This window comes from Trichechus manatus, unplaced genomic scaffold (genome assembly GCF_000243295.1).
Source record: "Trichechus manatus latirostris isolate Lorelei unplaced genomic scaffold, TriManLat1.0 scaffold00024, whole genome shotgun sequence".
Lineage (NCBI taxonomy): Eukaryota > Metazoa > Chordata > Mammalia > Sirenia > Trichechidae > Trichechus > Trichechus manatus.
In genome coordinates this window covers 14,811,292-14,828,843 of record NW_004443960.1, presented here as the reverse complement: position 1 = coordinate 14,828,843, position 17,552 = coordinate 14,811,292, and the positions used below count along the sequence as shown (strand labels likewise).

Here is a 17,552-nt window from a genome sequence, read left to right as displayed (position 1 = left end):
GCAGATGGATAGAGAGACAGATAAGATGGATAGATGGGTAACACTCACCAACAGATGAAAGGAACATTAAAAAAAATCTTTCAGCATCTGAATTGTGCAAAATCGACATTGTGCCAAGCTGGATTGACAAATCTGAGGGAAACACCAGGGCAAACCAATTGTAGCAAAGCTTAGGCCAAAATGAAAACTCTGAAAACCAGTTCCTAAGTTGAGCAAATAGGTTCATCCAGTGAAATGGGCCTGAGAGAACAGGCTCACTGGGCTCTGGAACAATAGATGGAATTTAGTGGGCACCACACAGGGAGGAAGGGACTGTGGCACAGAGGTAGTGCTCAACATGTTAGTTGAATGAATGAATGAATGGATGGATGGATGAGAGAGTAGAGTGTACCCCAAAGCTCAGTGGCCACCAGTGAGCATGAGAGTGGGGCATACCCCTGACGGGGAAAGACACTAAATTGTCCTCATTTCCTCTAATGTCAGGTCTATCAAGTTAGTCCCCGAAAAGGACAGCACCACCTGGAAGGCCCAGACAGGGGTCACCCTAGATGACCCTGAGTGGGCAGGACAGCCGACAGAAGACTGCGTACCATATGGCAGGGTAACCACCAGCTGCTCCCTCCCCTCCCTACCTGCTGCTGCTGCTGCCCCCGAGGGTCCCAGACCTGCCACCAGGCAGCACAGGGGGCAACTCACCTTTATTAAGTGCCTACTATGTGCCACGTTAGATTCCAGATACTTCATGTTTCTTAATCCTCACAAGCACCTAAAAAGGTAGATGGTGATAGCTCCATTTTAGAGATGAAGAAACCGAGGTCTTAAAGATTTACAAGATTTGTCTGTATTCTCATAGCTAGCAAGTGGCCAAGCTGAGACTCAAATCTAGATCAGTCTGAATCTGAAAATTGTATATTTATCCTCTTCTATGCTGTTTTATCAGTCCACCCACCCATCTACCCATTCATTTATCCATCCATCTACCCATTCACCTATCCACCCACCCATCTGTTCATCCCAACCATCCATGCACTTATCCATCCATCCACCCGACTACCTATCTCTACTCATTTATCTGGCCATCCACCCATCTATCCACCTACCCATCCATCCATTCATCCCAACCATCTATCCATACACTCATTCATCTACCCATCCACCTATCCATCCACCTACCCACCTATCTACACACTCATTTATCTGTCTGTCCACCCATCTATCTACCCATCCATCAATTCCTCCCAACTATCTATCCACACACTCATTCATCTACCCATCCACCTATCCATCCACCTACCCACCTATCTACCCACTCATTTATCTGTCTGTCCACCCACCCATCCACCCACTCATTCATCTACCCATCCAGCCAGCCATTTACCCATCCAGTCGTCTACCCAGAAAACATTTACAGAGCACCTACTAGGTACCAGACCAAATCTCTGCCCTGGAGGATATTGCATCCTAGTTGGGAGAAGATAGACCTCCAATGATTAGGCTAATAAGCAAGGTAATATCATATGATGATAAGTGCTAAAAAGAAAATAAAGCAGGATGAGGAAATGGAGAGCATCTGGGGGTTGGGGCATGCTCTGGATCAGATGCTCTGGGAGGTGGCATTTGAGCCAATCCCTGAAGGAGGCTAAGGACTGAGCCATGGAAAGAGGAGGGAAAGTGTGTTGCAGGCAGAAGCCATAGCAGGTGCACCTCTTTCTGAGGTGGGAAAGAGCTTGGGATGCCAGAGAGAGAGGCCCCATGAGGCTGGCAAATAGTGAATAGGGGTGAGGTCGAGAGGTGGCCCAGGAGTCTGGACTTATTCTTCTAAGAGCAAGGAAAAACCATGGCTGGTCAGCAACAGCAAGACAGGATCAGATGGAGGTATTCAAAGGTCGCTGTGTCTGCAGCAGGATCTTAAAGCAAGATGCTGAACCTCGTTGTGTGTCAGTTTCCTTACCTGTAAAATGGGAGTGATTGTGAGGTTAGAGAACATGTGACAGGCCTGTCCCATAGCAGGTCTTCACTAAATCCCTCCAAAACCAGAAAGTGCCCCAACCTGTCACCTTTAGGTCTCCCCCGGCCCACTAGGGCTTCACACAAGAAGGGGGCCTGTAGGGGAGATGGTGCTCCTGGAGGCAGGTACCGAGAGGAGCTGGGAGGTCTGCATGGTAGTGCCGTCTGCCCCACTGATGTGTTCAGGAGCCTCCCTGGGCATCGCCCCCAACTCCCTGCAGGGCTCTCACTGCCGTCACCTCCCCCGTGTGTGCTGCAGGTGAAGGCTGCCATGTACCTGACTTACCTGCGGGCTGTGGGCGCCCCTCTCTGCTTCTACACACTCTTCCTCTTCCTCTGCCAGCAAGTGGCCTCCTTCTGCCGCAGCTACTGGCTGAGCCTGTGGGCAGACGACCCCGCCGTGGACGGGCGCCAGGCGCACGCGGCCCTGCGTGGCTCAGTCTTTGGGCTCCTGGGCTGTCTCCAAGGTGCTCCTCTGCCACCCTCCTTGTCCCCCTTCCTCCCAGCTCCACCCCGGGCTGCTCAGGGCCCCTTTGTGCGCCCATCCCTGGCCCAAGCACAGACCTGCGTCCTTGAGATGAGGCTTGGGATATGGGGGACAGGGCTCATCCCTCCTTTTCTGGAACCTTCAGTCTCTCTCAGCCTCACCTGCAAATGCAGAGGCTGAGGGGGTCTCAAATGCAGAATCTTGGCCCCAGACGTTGGGCAGCTGAGCACTTAGGTGGGGTCAACAGGACTCTGCCCCCCACCCTAACCAGAGGGCGGCTCCAAGGTCTGACTCCTGGCTTTCAGCACCCTCACCCCTGTCACACGCTGCTGCCACTCCCGGCCCCAGACTTCCAGGCACCTTGCCATCCTCACCTCCCATCTTCTCCTTTTTTGTTTTTTAAATTGAAATGGTCATTGAGAGAATTGTAGATTCATATGAAATAATCCAGAGATTCCAGTTCCCCCTAGCTAGGTACCATTTTTCAAAATGATAGTCCAGTATCACAGCCAGGATCATCAGGATGTTGACATTGGTACAATCCACCAATCTTACACAGATTTCCCTATTTTACTTGCACGTATGTGTGTGTGTGTGTGTGTGTGTGTGAAGTTCTATACAGTCTTACCCCTGGGTAGGTCTGTGTGTCCACCACTGCAGTCAAGATACTGAACAGTTCCAGCTCCACCTGATCCCTCCCATTGCCCTCTTATAACCACACCCACCTCCTCCAGCCCCTTCCCCATCCCTAACCCCTGCCTTGTCTTCTCCTTTGAAAACACGCCTGGCTGAGGGGAACGATGGGGGTGAACCTGTGAATTTAGCCTCATCTTTAAAGGGTGGCTTCACTGTTTTCAGGTTGCCTGCAGTCTGCCTGATTCACTGGGTGACCTTGGCCATGTCACCAAAAGGATGTGGGCATGTATCCCCTTCTGTAAAATGGGGACATCGGGCCCAAACTCCGAGGATCCTTCTAGTCCTAGGACTTGGGGTAGACAGTGGGGCGCCCAAGGGAAGATGATAGTTAAATAAGAGGAATTAGAAAGCGAATTGACACTCAGCCAAGCCCTTGTTGCATGAACTCAAATGCCCATTAGGGGGCACATTACCCTCTCAAAATCCTTCCACATCCATCCCTCAGTTGATAGGCCAGGGCAGGTTTTAGATCCCTGTTCTAAAGTTGGGGACTCTGAAGCCCAGAGAGGGTGCCTAGTTATGACTCTTTTGATTACAAGGAGCAGAAAATTCATCTCCAATTCAAACTGGTTTAAGCAACAAGAGAATTTGCTGGCTCATGTGACTGAAGTCCATAAGCAATAGCTTCAGATATGGCTGGATCCAGGGGTTCTAACACGGCTGTCAGAAATTGCTTCATTTCCTTCCTCTGTGATAGCTTCCTGTCCAGGCAGGCTCTTCCCCCAGCTAGTGGCAAGATGGTATCCCATAGCCCCAGCTTGGCCACCGCAAGAAAGAAGAGTACCTCTTTCACAGAAGCTCTAGCAAAGTCCCGGATCTCACTCTCGTTGGCTTAGCTTGGGCTGTTTGTTCACCCTGAACCGAATGTACTTGTTTGGATTGGCCAGGGATGGAATTTGTGCTACCCAAGGGCCAAGGGATGGAGTTAGCCCCATCCCAAGCACACAGATGGTCCTTGGAGGATAGAATGGTTCCACCGAGGGATAATGAGGGTGGCCGTATGATCAATGGCCACCATGAGGTGGGGTGGGGGGCTTGCCTAGGGGCCTCCACCCTCATGCTCTGACCCCTTCTCCTCCCCAGCCACTGGGCTGTTCGCCGCCATGGCCATGGTGCTTGTAGGTGGGGCCCGGGCATCCAGCCTGCTCTTCCGGAGGCTCCTGTGGGACGTGGTGCGCTTGCCCATTGGCTTCTTTGAGCAGACGCCCGTTGGGAACCTGCTGAACCGCTTTTCCAAGGAGACAGACATAGTAGATGTGGACATCCCGGACAAACTGCGGTCTTTGCTGACCTATGTGTTTGGACTCCTGGAGGTCATCCTGGTGGTGGTGGTGGCCACTCCACTGGCCATCATAGCCATCCTACCACTGCTGCTCCTGTATGCTGGGTTTCAGGTAGGGAGAAGCCAAGGGGCCTCCTGGGGCAGGCTGAGGTGACCTCAGCCACTCCCAGTCTTTGAACAGGACTCTGTGTGAGAGATTCTGCCCAGCTAGCCATCTGCTTCTAACACCTACTCCGGTCTCTGTCTCCAAAATATTCATGTCAGAGTTCTGCCTAACATCTAACCTGTTGCCCTGCTGCTGCCAACATCAGCTTTCCTTTCCCCAGTTATCTGGAAACCAGGAAGGCCTTGCAAGGCCTCAAAGTCTGTCATATTGGGCAAGACCCTCTCGGTTGCCAGGGTCAAAGACCAGCTCAAATTAGCCCAAACAAAGGAACAGAATTTAATGGCTTACATTTATGGGGTGCCGTGGGCCCAGCTGGCACCAGGATGTGTCTTTCCCTCCATATTTTAGTTCATGGTTCTCAAAGTATGATCCCAAGACCAGCAGCAGCATCACCTGAAACCTTGTTAGAAATGCACATTCTCGGGCCCCACCCCAGACCTACTGCACCAGACACTCTGGAGGTAGGGCCCAGCAATCTGTGTTTTAACAAACTCTTCAAACAAATGACCACCATTTTGATGCATTTGACAACCACTGGCTTGGCTGTGCTTGGCCAGATTTTGCATTGTTTTTGCAGGGGGCAGGTCTGATTGCTGCTGGCAGCCCCATACTCATGTCATTCCACCTTAGCAACCTCAGCCCAAAGAAAACTTCATATGTCAATTCCAGGGAAGATTCTGATTGCCCCTTTATGGATCACGTGCCCACCCCTGAACTAATCACAGTGGCCAAAGGGATAGTGTACCCTGACTGGCTAGGCTGGGTCATGTGACCATCTCTGTACTCAGGTCCCATGATTGACAGCCCCCCTAGGAAATCAAAAGTAAAATAGAAAAAACACGGTAGTCAGACAAAAACCATGGCCACCACTGTCCTCTGCAACTATCCAGGTCTTCTCTGAGTTCTCTAGACTTGCAGGAGGGGCTGCTTCTCTGTTGCAAGTTTTAGAGTCAGACAGAGGTGGGTTTAAATCCAGGCCTTGCCACATACCCCCCGTCGAGGCTTGGACCAGCTGCTTACATCCTTTGAGCCTCAGGTGTTCTTATCTGTAAAGTGGGAACGGCAGTAATGCCCCTGCACAATTAACGAGGTACTTTGTAAAGAAGCTGGAGTCCTGGTGGTGCAGTTGTTACTGGTGCATAGCCCGGGTGCTCTGTAAATACAAGCTCCCCCCACCTGCTTGCCAGCTGCACACAATTTGCCCTGGAGCCAGATAATGACAGTTGTATTATTTGTGTGTCATTATGACCCAGCTCCTGGCATGTGACCCTTGGGCTAAATGAGTGAATTAAACTCGACTAATGGCCTCCACTGCACCATACTGTTTTGTTCCTTCTATGATTTGCCCTAAGTGAAGCAATTGGCGTTAGTGTTGTGAAATGAGATGTTTAAACTAGATTGGTGGTTTTCAGCCACATTACAATCACCTGGAAGGCTTTTTAAAAAAGCCGAGGGGCCAGCCCCGGATATCCTGATTCAGATATTCTGGGGTGGGGCATCAGAGGTTCTTAAAGCTCCCCAGGTGGTCTTTAAAAGGACCACAGAACTTTGACTCTGCAAGGAAACTGGGGCCCAGAGAGGGGAAGCAGTTGGTCCGAGGTCACACAGTATAGAAGAGCCTGGTCTGGAACCCTGTGCTTGGGGCTCCCTGTGCTTCTGAAAGCTGCTGGTTTGTGTCTGCAGCCTCTTCCCTCTCCACCCGCTCCAGAGCCTCTATGTGGCCAGTTCATGCCAGCTGCGACGCCTGGAGTCAGCCACCCACTCGCTCGTGTGCTCCCACGTGGCCGAGACGTTCCAGGGTAGCACGGTGGTCAGGGCCTTCCGGGCCAAGGGCCCCTTTGTGGCTCAGAGTGACACACGTGTGGATGAAAGCCAGAGAGTCAACTTCCCACGGCTGGTGGCCGACAGGTAGGAAGAACCTGGGGGCAGAGAAGACCCCAGAGAGTGAGACCAGAGGTCAAAGCATACTGTGTGGCCAGATAGGTCAAGTGGGCTGCCTGAGGTCACACAGTGAGTCGGGGACAAAGCTGAGGCTAGGTCCCACGGGTGGCCTCTCAGCCTGCACTTCAGGCAAATGAAGCCTGGCCCAAGGGATCCCTAGTGCCAGCTAAGCAGGAGGTACAGGGGTCAGCAAAGAGAAGACACCTCTGTTGCCAGGCAACTGGACCAGCCTCTGTTGCCTTGGTGACAGAGCAGCTACATAAGCATCCTCAGCCTCTTTTCAGTACTAAGGAAGAGCAAGAACCCAAGTTGTGAGCACAGATAGATACAGGTTCAAATCCCAGCTCTGCCACTTCTAGCTGGGTGATCTCAGGGAACATTCAGACCGGAGGTGGGACATGGCTTTGCCTATTCCAGGAGCAAAGCAGTAGCCTGCACAGTAACATTCTACCAAGCACCTAGTGTGTGCTGGGCCCTGAGCTGGCAGAGGCGAGACAGCAGCAGCACCTTCTCCCACTCGTTGAGCTTGGGTGGGGCCTGGGGAGTGGGAAGGTCATTTCTGGGACTCCCACGGTACCTGAGCTGGCCTGATGACCAGGCCTTGTACCCAGAGAAACGGGTCCTCGCAGATCAGGGCACCACTGACTCCACCGCTACCTCCCACCCCCACAGGTGGCTTGCTGCCAATCTGGAGCTGCTGGGGAACAGCCTGGTGTTTGCGGCCGCCATGTGCGCTGTGCTGAGCAAGGCCTACCTGAGAGCCGGCCTCGTGGGCTTCTCTGTCTCCACTGCCCTCCTGGTACTCCCACCATCCCCCAACCTGGGGCTGGGAGCGAGGGCAGATCCAGAGACAGAGCCACCTGCTAGCAGCACCTTCCAAACTATCAGCGGATGAGAAAATACAGCTCTACAAGGGCTGGATTTAGCTGAGGTGACCTTGTGGGACCTGGGGCAAGGGTCTTGCTGCTCAGAGCCTCAGTGTGCATATCTGAAAAATGGGGCAGTAATCCCATCACTTCAGATGTGGTGAAGACTAGAGATGAGATAAAGTATATAGAATGTGTTTCCAGTGCATCATGGTGCTTAATTTTGTTAACCATTACTAACAGTATATAATGTCAGGTCATGATAAATGGTGAGGAAGAACAAGAATATATATGCATATAAATATGTACATAGAACTTGCTGTGACTGAGGCATTGTTCTCAGAGCCTGAAAAATATTAAGTCCTTTAATGTTGCCTACAACCCCACTAAACAAAAAAAACCGAATCCATTGCTGTTGAGTTCATTCCAACCCATAGCAACCCTATAGAACAGAGCAGAACTGCCCCATAGGGTTTCCAGAGAGCAGCTGGTGGATTCGAACTGCCAGCCTTTTGGTGAGCAGCCGAGCCCTTAACCACTGCACCACCAGGGCTCCACTAGGATGGTACTACTCTTATCCTTGTCCCTGGATGGGTGCAAACAATTAAGCACTTAACTAGTAACTGAAAGGTTGGCGGTTCAAATCCACCCAGAGTCGCCTTGGAAGAAAGCCATGACAATCTGGTATGGAAAGGTCACAGCCTTGAAAACCCCACGGAGTGCAGTTCCACTCGGCACCCACGGCGTTGCCGTGAGTCAGAATCAACTGGACAGCAACTGGTTTGGTTTTGGTTTGGACTCTTAGCTGCATTTTAGAGTGGAGGCAGCTAAGGCACAGACAGCGTAAGGGGAAGGCCAAGTAAGAGGATAGCACGTGACGGGGGTTGTTTTTCTATTGCGTGGCCAGGCAGGGCCTCTCTAAGGAGGCGACTTGTGAACTGTGGCCTGAAGGAAGTGAGGGCAGAGGGAGAGCACCTGGGGGAGGAAGCTCCAGGCAGAGGGAACACGAGGAGCAAAGGCCCTGAGGCAGAAGTGTGCCAGGTGTGTCGGGAACAGCAAGGAGGCCAGTGTGGCAGGAGAGCATGAGCGAGGGCAAGAGCGGAGGGAATGAGGTTGGGGAGAGGCGGCTGAGGGCCAGAGCATGCAGGGCACGTAGGCCCTGGTGAGCAGCGTGGGACAGGAAATCACTGGAGGCCCAGCCCCCGCTGGGAAAGCTCTCGGAACTGGAAGTCAGTGGGCCTGGGACCTGCTGGGTGTCCTTGGGAGCGTCAAACGCCCTCTCTGGTCCTGTCTCCCACATGTATCAAGACGAGTTGGGGAGCTGGAACCTGAGGCCCCCTTTCTGCTCTGCATGTTTTGGTTCTAGGGAAGGAAGAGAGCCAGGAAGGGAAGTAGAGAGAAAGGGAGGGAAGGAACGAAGGGAAGAGGGAGAGAAGGAAGGAAGGGAGGGAGGGAAGGAAGGAGAGAGAAAGAAAGGAAGGAAGGGTCGTATTTGCTGTAGCCAAATCCCATACCCTTGGACCAGGTCCTCCAACGGCTGTCCTTATATCCCCTCCTTGATCTCCGAGTCCTCCTCCCGCCTGCCTTGGGGGCTGGTATGAGCCTGTGGTGGCCTCGCTGAGGTGCAGCCTGAGGGGTCTTGTCCCACCAGGTGACCCAGACGCTGCAGTGGGCCGTCCGCAACTGGACAGACCTGGAGAGTAGCATCGTGTCCGTGGAGAGGATGAAGGACTACGCCCAGACGCCCAAGGAGGTGACGGGGGGGACGGCGGTGGGTGCCCCCAGCCAGGACCTAGTTGGGAGGACAGTGGACCCAGGTCCACATCTGCCATGGGCTTTGGAGTCTGCAGTCCACGTCCCCCCAGCCCCCAGCAGCCTCAGCCGGAGTCACAGCAGGGTGCCAGTAATGGTTAAGAGGGCGGGGGCTGGAGCCAGAGTCTAATTCTGGTTCCTTTGCTTCCTAGCTTGAGCGTAGCAGGTCACCCATCTGAGCCTCGGGATCATGAGAATAGCAGCCACATTACAACAAAACAGCAACATTATAAGAACATAACAAAACAAAACAGAAACACCAAACCAGTTGCCATCAAGTTGATTCCTACTCGTGGCGACCCCATGTGTTATAGAGCAGAACTGTTCCACAGTTTTCTTGGCTGTAATCTTTATGGAGCAGATTGCCAGGACTTTCATCCACCGAGCCAGTGGGTGGGTTCACACTGCCAACCTTTAGGTTAGCAGCTGATTGCAAACTGCTTGCACCCACCACTCAGGATCCTGTCACCTAAGAGTATGGGGTTTACTGGGAGGATCAAATGAGCTCCCTGGAGTGAGTAGCGTGTCTGGCACACCATGAGCACTCAGTACATGTCTACTGCTCTTACTAGCCCGATCTCACAGATGGGAAATAAGGCTCAAGGATGTTGACTGACCTGCTGAAGGTCACAAGGATTGCAAACGGCACTGTTCTTACTACAGTCTTACCCTCTTCACAAAGTCTACCCCCACTAGAGGGAGAGAGAACATTATTACTTGACAACAAGCCATACCATACCCATTGCTTTCGAGTCGATTCCAACTCATAGCGACCCTATAGGACAGCGTAGAACTACCCCATAGCGTTTCCAAGGAGCAGCTTGTGGATTTGAACTGCCGACCTTTTGGTCAGCAGCCGTAGCTCTAACCACTGAGCTACGAGGACTCCACTGACAACAAACAGTGGCTTATTATTAATAATAAAAGAGATAAAAGCTAGCTATCACCATAATTATTTTTATGAGATCAGGTATCTCTTTGTAGCCTATGTTCCACGCCCTCTCATTTAATTCCCATAACAACTCTGTGAAATAGCAGTAAGTATGCCCATTTTATAGAAGAGGAAACAGGCGCAGAGAGGTAGGTCACTTAGTAAGTAAGAAGCCTTGAAGAAAGACTGACTCTGTGTCCACTCCTGCCCTAGCTCCCCTGGAAGCTGCCCACCTGTGCAGCCCGGCACCCCTGGCCTCATGCAGGGCAGATTGAGTTCCGGGACTTTGGGCTGCGGTACCGGCCCGAGCTCCCGCTGGCTGTGCGAGGTGTGTCCATAAAGATCCACGCGGGAGAGAAGGTGAGTAGTTTTCCCACAGCGTCCTCCTCAGGGGCCTCAGAGTCACTGCCAGGCTGGGTTATCACCTCAGGGTCCAGGCTCTGAACACCAGCTGCCACCTCAGTGTCCCCACCTCGGTTCCCCTATCTGCAGACCCACCACTCCCTAACCGGGTTCCTCATCTTTGCCAAGCCTGCTCCCTTCTTAGTCATGCGCCTCCCCCTCAATGACCACCCCCAGGTCCCAGACGGGGAGGCGTCTCCCAAACCCCTTCTTCTTCTCCTGCCGTTGGTTGAACATCTGCTGTGTGCTGAGTGTGTATGTACAGAACACTCCACATGATCCAGTTTGCGTGGGCTTGGCTCCTGGCTTTGTCATGGGCGACCTTTGACAAGTCACTTTAAGGCTCTGAGCCCCAGTTTTCCCATCTGTAAAATGGGAATAATAGTATCAACCTCATGGAGTTGTTGTGAAGTTTAACTGAGTTAATACATATAAAGTGCTTGGACAGATCGACAACAGCAACTCAAAAGATTAAATAGGAACCTTAGGGGGCAGTGAGTTTATGTTAATGGGGAAGAACAACTCAGAAAAAGAGGGTGAGAAGGGCTGCATGACTTGAAGAATGTAATCGGTGTCACTGAATTATACATGGGGACACTGTTGACTTGGTATATGTTTTGCTGTGTGTATTCGCAACAAGGAAACCCTGGGGGCACAGTGGTTAAGTGTTGGGCTGCTAACCAAAAGGTCGGCAGTTCAAATCCACCAGGCACTTCTTGGAAAACCTATGGGGTATTTCTACTCTGTCCTATAGGGTTGCTATGAGTCGGAATCGACTTGATGGCACGGATTTGGTTTTGGTTTATTCTCGACAACAATAACAACAAAATAAAATTTAAAACAATGGTGCTCGGAACAGTGCCTGGCAACAGCAAGCACTACAGAAATGTTCGCTGGCACCTCTGTTGGTTATTACTTGCATTTCCACTCTCACAACACCCCTGTGAAGGAAGGAGCTCGTATCACCCCATCTCACAGATCCCGGTTGTGCCCCCGGCCTCCCTCCCGGCTGCCCTCCTTGCCCCCACCCTGGGAGGACCAGTCCAGGCTCCCGGGTGAGTCCCCAGCCCCCATCTCAGCACCTCCAGTCTTCTCCCCTGTAATCTTTAGTCGAACATGTGACTCCCCTGCCCAGACCTTCCTCCAGCTCCCAGCTTCACCTAGGGTACAGCCCAAATTTCTGAGCTTGGCATTCAAGGCCCTGCCCAGTCTGGCCCCAGCCCACCTCTCTACAGCTCTCTGCCCATCACCTCATTCATTGCTTTGCTAGGGCTTTGCCAACACCTGTGGAGCAGCTGCCTCGGGGCCAGGTGGGCAGACACGGTGCTGCCTTCAGCGAGCTTGCATTCTAGCACTCCGTGTGGTTTACCTGGAGTCTTACTTCCTTCTTTGAACTCCTACTCATCCTTTAGGATTCCACTCAAGTATCCCCTCCTCCAGGAAACCTTCTCTGGGGTAGCCTTCTACTCCAGCCCAGGCAGCATGAACTGCATCTCCCTGCTGACCTCCATTGCTACAGGTCTGGAGCTTGATCATAGACAGCACTTATTTATCCGCACTGATATTTATCCACACTGAGGAGCCCATGGCACAGTGGTGAAGCGTTTGGCTGCTAACCAAAAGGTCAGCAGTTCGAACCCACCAGCTGCTCCACAGGAGAAAGATGAGGCAGTCTGCTTCTGTAAAGATGTATAGCCTCGGAAACCCCATGGGGCAGCTCTACTCTGTCCTAGAGGGTCGCTGAGTTGGACATTAACTGGATGTCAATGGGTATTTATCACACTGTATTAAAATGAAGTTTACTCAGTTGCACTATTTCCAAGACCAGATGGTGAGCCCTGTGGAGCAAGGACTACTTAATTTCTGTATTTCTAATGCCTAACAGGGTGCCTGGCATACAGTGGGGGTGACCTAAATATTTCATTTGTTTATTAAACAAATAGTTTTGAATCTCACCATATGTCAGATACTGTGGATGCAACAGAAAGCAAGAGAGAAGGGTGGGGGATGAATAAAATGATGGGCAGAGGGATGGAAGGATAGGGGTGTGGATGGAAGGATGGTGGAGGGAAGGAAGGATTAGGGATAGATGAAAGGACACAGTATAGGTAAAAGGGTGGAGGATGGATGGAAGGATGGAGGATATATGGATGGGATGGAAGGAAGTATGATGGAAAGAATGATGGGAGATGGATGGGTGGATGAATGAATGAAAAGGGGGGATAGAAGGATAATGGGATGGCTAGAAGGATGGAGGATGGATTATGAAAGGATTGGGGATGGATGGATGCATTAATGAAAGGAGGGGGGAGAGAAGGATGATGGGATGGATAGAAGGATGGAGGATGGAGGGAAGGCTGAGGGGTGATGGAGGGATGGGGTGTGGATGAAAGGATGGTGAAGGAGAGGAGGAAGAACAGGGAAGGATGGAAAGATGGACAGAAAGAAGGGCAGAAGTATGGAAGGAAGGTTGGGGGAGAGATGCAAAGATTGAGGAGATATGTCAGGATGAAGAGAGGATAGAAGAATGCACAGACGGAAGGGTGGACAGATGGATAATTAGGCAGATGGAAGGACAGATGGAGAGACGGAAGGATGGATGCTCAAAGGATGATGGATGGACGGATGGATGTGGGTACAGGGAAAACCTCTCCAGGCTCTGGCTTGCCTCCCTCTGGCCAGGCCTGGTCAGAACAGGCCTTGCCCTCTGTCCCCTGGCAGGTGGGCATCGTAGGCAGGACAGGGGCTGGGAAGTCCTCCCTGGCCAGGGGCCTGCTGCGGCTCCTGGAGGCAGCTGAGGGCGGAATCTGGATCGACGGGGTCCCCATCACCCGCGTGGGGCTGCACACACTGCGGTCCAGGATCACCATCATCCCCCAGGTGAGGCCGGGAGAAGCCTGGGGTCGGGGGTGGGGGCAGAGGTGCAAGGCATGGCTGGGCCTTGCTCTGACCTGCTGCCGTCTTGCCAGGACCCCATCTTGTTCCCTGGCTCTCTGCGGATGAACCTCGACCTGCTACGTGAGCACACAGATGAGGCCATCTGGGCGGCCTTGGAGACTGTGCAGCTGAAAGCTGTGGTGGCCAGCCTGCCCGGCCAGCTGCAATACCAGTGTGCCGACCAGGGGGACAACCTGAGGTATGGCTGTCTTGCTGTGGCCAGGCTCTGCTGGGAGTGTGTGGGGCGGGGGTGGGCAGGCAAACATGGCCCGGGTGCCTTCACCATGGGTACTGGAGGAGTCCCAAGAAATCTGCCTCTCTCATGGGATTATCAACCGCAAGGTCCCTGGGTGGAGCAAATGGTTTGCACTCAACTACTAACCTAAAGTTTGGCAGTTCAAACCCATCCAGCAGAAACACAGAAGAAAGGCCTGGCAATCCGCTTCTGTTAACATTACAGCCAAGAAAACCCTATGGAGCAGTTCTCCTCTATAACACATGGGTCACCATCAGCTGGGCAATGGTTGTTTTTTTTTGTTCTATTAATAATCATAATACAAATCCAATCCCTTATCAGCAATGCCAAAATCCAACAAAATCTCTGAATACCAGATTTCTTTTTCCTAAATATGGATCCTAAATTTGATGCAAAACCCAATCTCAACTGACAGGAAGCTATTTTAGTCTTTATTTAGCCTTCTCTGTCTCTTTCTCCCTCTATATATATATATTTTTTTTCTACAAAAATATTGTGTTTGTTACTGGGTGCTAACGCCAGACCCACAGTATTAAGTAACATGTTGTATATGCCTTTTTAAAAACTGAGACCTTCTGGGCTCCAAAACGCTCTAACCCCGAAGGTGTCAGGATGAGACTGGAAGGTGGTGGTTCCCAAGCAGTGAGAGGCAGTGTAGCTGGGGGGCTAAGAGCACAGACTAGCCCCAGACAGCCTGGGTGCAAATTTAAGCTCCCCCGCTTACTCATTATAGGACCTGCTGTGCCTCAGTCTCCTCATGTGTAAAATGGGGATGATAATAGTGTGAGGATGAAGTGAGTACTATGCATAAAGTTGTTGCAACAGTGCCTAGCATGTAGGAAACAAGAAATGTTTATCCTCAGAGCCGCGCTCTCATTGGAGTTGGAATGTGAAGCTTGAGACTTGGCCAGGGCCACCCACCTTGTAAAGGGCGAGGCTGGAGCAAGGCCCAGGCACCAGGATGCCTGCAAGGTGGTCTCGGCCCCAAGTGGTGTGTCAGCGACCACACACCCCCTCCCCCCGACAGCTTGCCCATAGTAGGTTCTGGTTCTCTAGAGACACTGCTTCACAAAAGGGTGTATATGGTGAGGAAGCAGAGCATGGCATGTAACAGCCCAAGCCACCCCTGGTCCCAGAGGCCCACCCAATCTGGTCATGGTCTGTCAGTCATCGGCTGTGTCACTTGAGCCTCAACTTCCCCATCTGTAATTAGAGTAAGAGAAGCTACTTTGGGCCAAGCACGCCTGAGCCCTTTTATCTGATTTCTCCTGTCCTCACAGCTCAGTGTCCTGAGTTCATATTCTGGCTCCGCCACTGACTAACATTGTGACCCTTGTCAAGTCACTTAACCTCTCTGTGCCCGTTTTCTCCTCTGTAAAAAGGGAGAATAACAATACCTACCTTTGGTCATTATGAGACTTAGGTCGAGATACACACAAGCGCTAAGAGTGTGTCTGGCACGTGGAGAGGACCATAGAATAGAAACACCCATTTCACAGGTGAGGAAACTGAGGCACAAAGGGTTTGAATGACTTACCTGAAGTCACCCTGCTTGAAAATGGCCTTTCCAACCAGGCCTTTCTGACCGCAGCCCCGGGTGGGGATGCACACGCCGCACATGCAAGCACGTGGACGCACATGCCCTTGCTTCAGTGGCTGTCGTGGGGACCCAGGAGTGGCAAACTCTAGAAATCCTGATACGTAGGCCAGCATTTGTCTGGCCTGACTGCCCCACTCATTCCCAGCATTGGCCAGAAGCAGCTCCTGTGTCTGGCTCGCACTCTGCTCCGGCAAACCCAGATCCTCATCCTGGATGAGGCCACGGCGGCTGTGGACCCTGGGACGGAGCACCAGATCCAGGCAGCCCTCGGTAGCTGGTTTGCCCAGTGCACCGTGCTGCTCATCGCCCACCGCCTGCGCTCGGTGATGGACTGCACCCGGTAAAGCACCCCCCAGCTGGCCCCCAGCCAGGCACCTGGGGGTCTAGAGGGGCCCTGAGCAGGTAGAGGAGGGGCTGGGTGCAGTCCCCGCCCACGGGGGGTCAGGATCTAGAGCTTGTAGGGCCCCTGGAATGGATTCTCAAGTGCCCATTGTACAGATGGCAAGACTGATGCCCACAGAGGAAGGGATGAGCCGCCCAAAGACATATGCCCATCAGATGCTTCCAACCTGGGGCAACACATGGAAGGCTGGGGTTCTGGGAGCTCACCTGGGCATCTCCTCTGAGCTCTCGGAGGTTCTGAGTGGCTGGGCTGGTGTTGAAAGAGCTGCCTCTCTCCCTCGCCCCCCACAGGGTGCTGGTCATGGACAAGGGGCAGGTGGCAGAGAGCGGCAGCCCGGCTGAGTTGCTGGCCCAGGAGGGCCTGTTTTACAGGCTGGCGCAGGAGTCAGGCCTGGTCTGAGCCAGCTCGCTCCCTTACCCCTGGGACAGAAATGGCAGAGAAAGTGGCAGATCATCACGGAGCATCAGACCTGGAAGCACCTAGCAACCCCAGCTCTGGGCACATCCAGACCAAAAGTCTGCGGCGGCTCTCAGCCCTGGCTGCCCACTGGGCTTATGTGGGGAGCTCAAAATATACCCGTGCTCAGGCTCCACACAGACCAACTACATCAGAACCCCAGGCTGAGGCCTAGGCAATGGTATATAGAGACTGTCATTATCAACCTTTCTATTTTGAGATAATTGTAGATTCACATGCAGTGGTAAGAAATAATGCAAAGATCCTGTGTACCCTTTATCCAGCTTCCCCCAATGGGAACATCTTGCAAAATGATAGTTCAGTATCACCACCAAGATATTGATGTGGATACAAATCCAAATCCACCGAACTTACTCAGATTTCCTCATTGTTACTTTATCATTTGTGTGTGTGTGTTCTATGCAATCTTATCACATGTGTAGGCTGCTGTTAGACCCACACCATGTTTCCTTGGGAGACCAGCCCTCAGGGCTGTCCCTGCTACTAAGCCCCCCTGCTGCAAGCTCCTGCCACAATGCCAGGAACACAAGTCAAAAGAAAAACCAACCAACCAAACCCGTTGCCATCAAGTCGATTCTGACTCATAGTGACCCTACAGGACATAGTAGAACTGCCCCATAGGGTTTCCAAGGCTGTTATCTTTACGGAAGAAGACTGCCACATCTTTCTCCTGTGGAGTGGCTGGTGGGTTCAAACCACCAACATTTCAGTTAGCAGCCAAGCGCTTAACCACTGTGCCACCAGGGTTCCTTGGAACTCAAGATACATCCAAGAAAAGCCATAATTCAGACCTTCCTTGATCAGGGCCTTGGGCTGTGTTGCAGGCTTAGTGGGTAACTTTAGTGTCCATCTCGTCACTGCAAACATTTAACTGTGAGCCAGAAGCTGTTCTGCCTTGCCCATAGCCATTCATTTAACCCTCATGACTGGATGAAGGGACTGTCACTAGGCCCCTTCCGGGGGTCCTTTGATGAGCAAGGAAGGATTATTGGGCCCCTCCTACAGATGAGAAAACCCAGAGGGATTTGCACCCAGGTGGTCTGACTCCAGTATCCACACCCCCAACCACCACGTCACACTGCCCTGTGCACACGTCTTTAGATCTTGAACATCCACCCACCCGTACCAGCTGGAATTGCGCTCTAGAATCCCACCAAAAGGGAAGGAAAGGGCTTCCTTTCCTTCTTGAGCAGAGGGATTTTTATGTTTGCTCACTGCTTTCCCCCGGCACCCAGCGCAGTGCACCCAGGAAGGATCAATAAATACTGATTGCCTTGACAAAATGGATG

The 17,552-nt window shown here is 52.2% G+C and overlaps 1 protein-coding gene across 1 annotated transcript in view; it reads left to right on the top strand.

The window, feature by feature from the left end:
• Nucleotides 1–16,185, top strand: part of ABCC6 (ATP binding cassette subfamily C member 6) — a 53,941-nt gene extending 37,756 nt beyond the window's left edge. The window contains exons 22-32 of the mRNA XM_004373288.1: nt 484–601; nt 2,267–2,474; nt 4,274–4,584; nt 6,347–6,546; nt 7,252–7,378; nt 9,097–9,198; nt 10,402–10,548; nt 13,312–13,470; nt 13,560–13,726; nt 15,529–15,723; nt 16,077–16,185. Coding sequence (XP_004373345.1) covers nt 484–601; nt 2,267–2,474; nt 4,274–4,584; nt 6,347–6,546; nt 7,252–7,378; nt 9,097–9,198; nt 10,402–10,548; nt 13,312–13,470; nt 13,560–13,726; nt 15,529–15,723; nt 16,077–16,185 — 1,843 coding nt within the window. The remainder of the gene's footprint in view (nt 1–483; nt 602–2,266; nt 2,475–4,273; nt 4,585–6,346; nt 6,547–7,251; nt 7,379–9,096; nt 9,199–10,401; nt 10,549–13,311; nt 13,471–13,559; nt 13,727–15,528; nt 15,724–16,076) is intronic.
• The last annotated feature ends 1,367 nt before the right edge of the window (nt 16,186–17,552 follow it).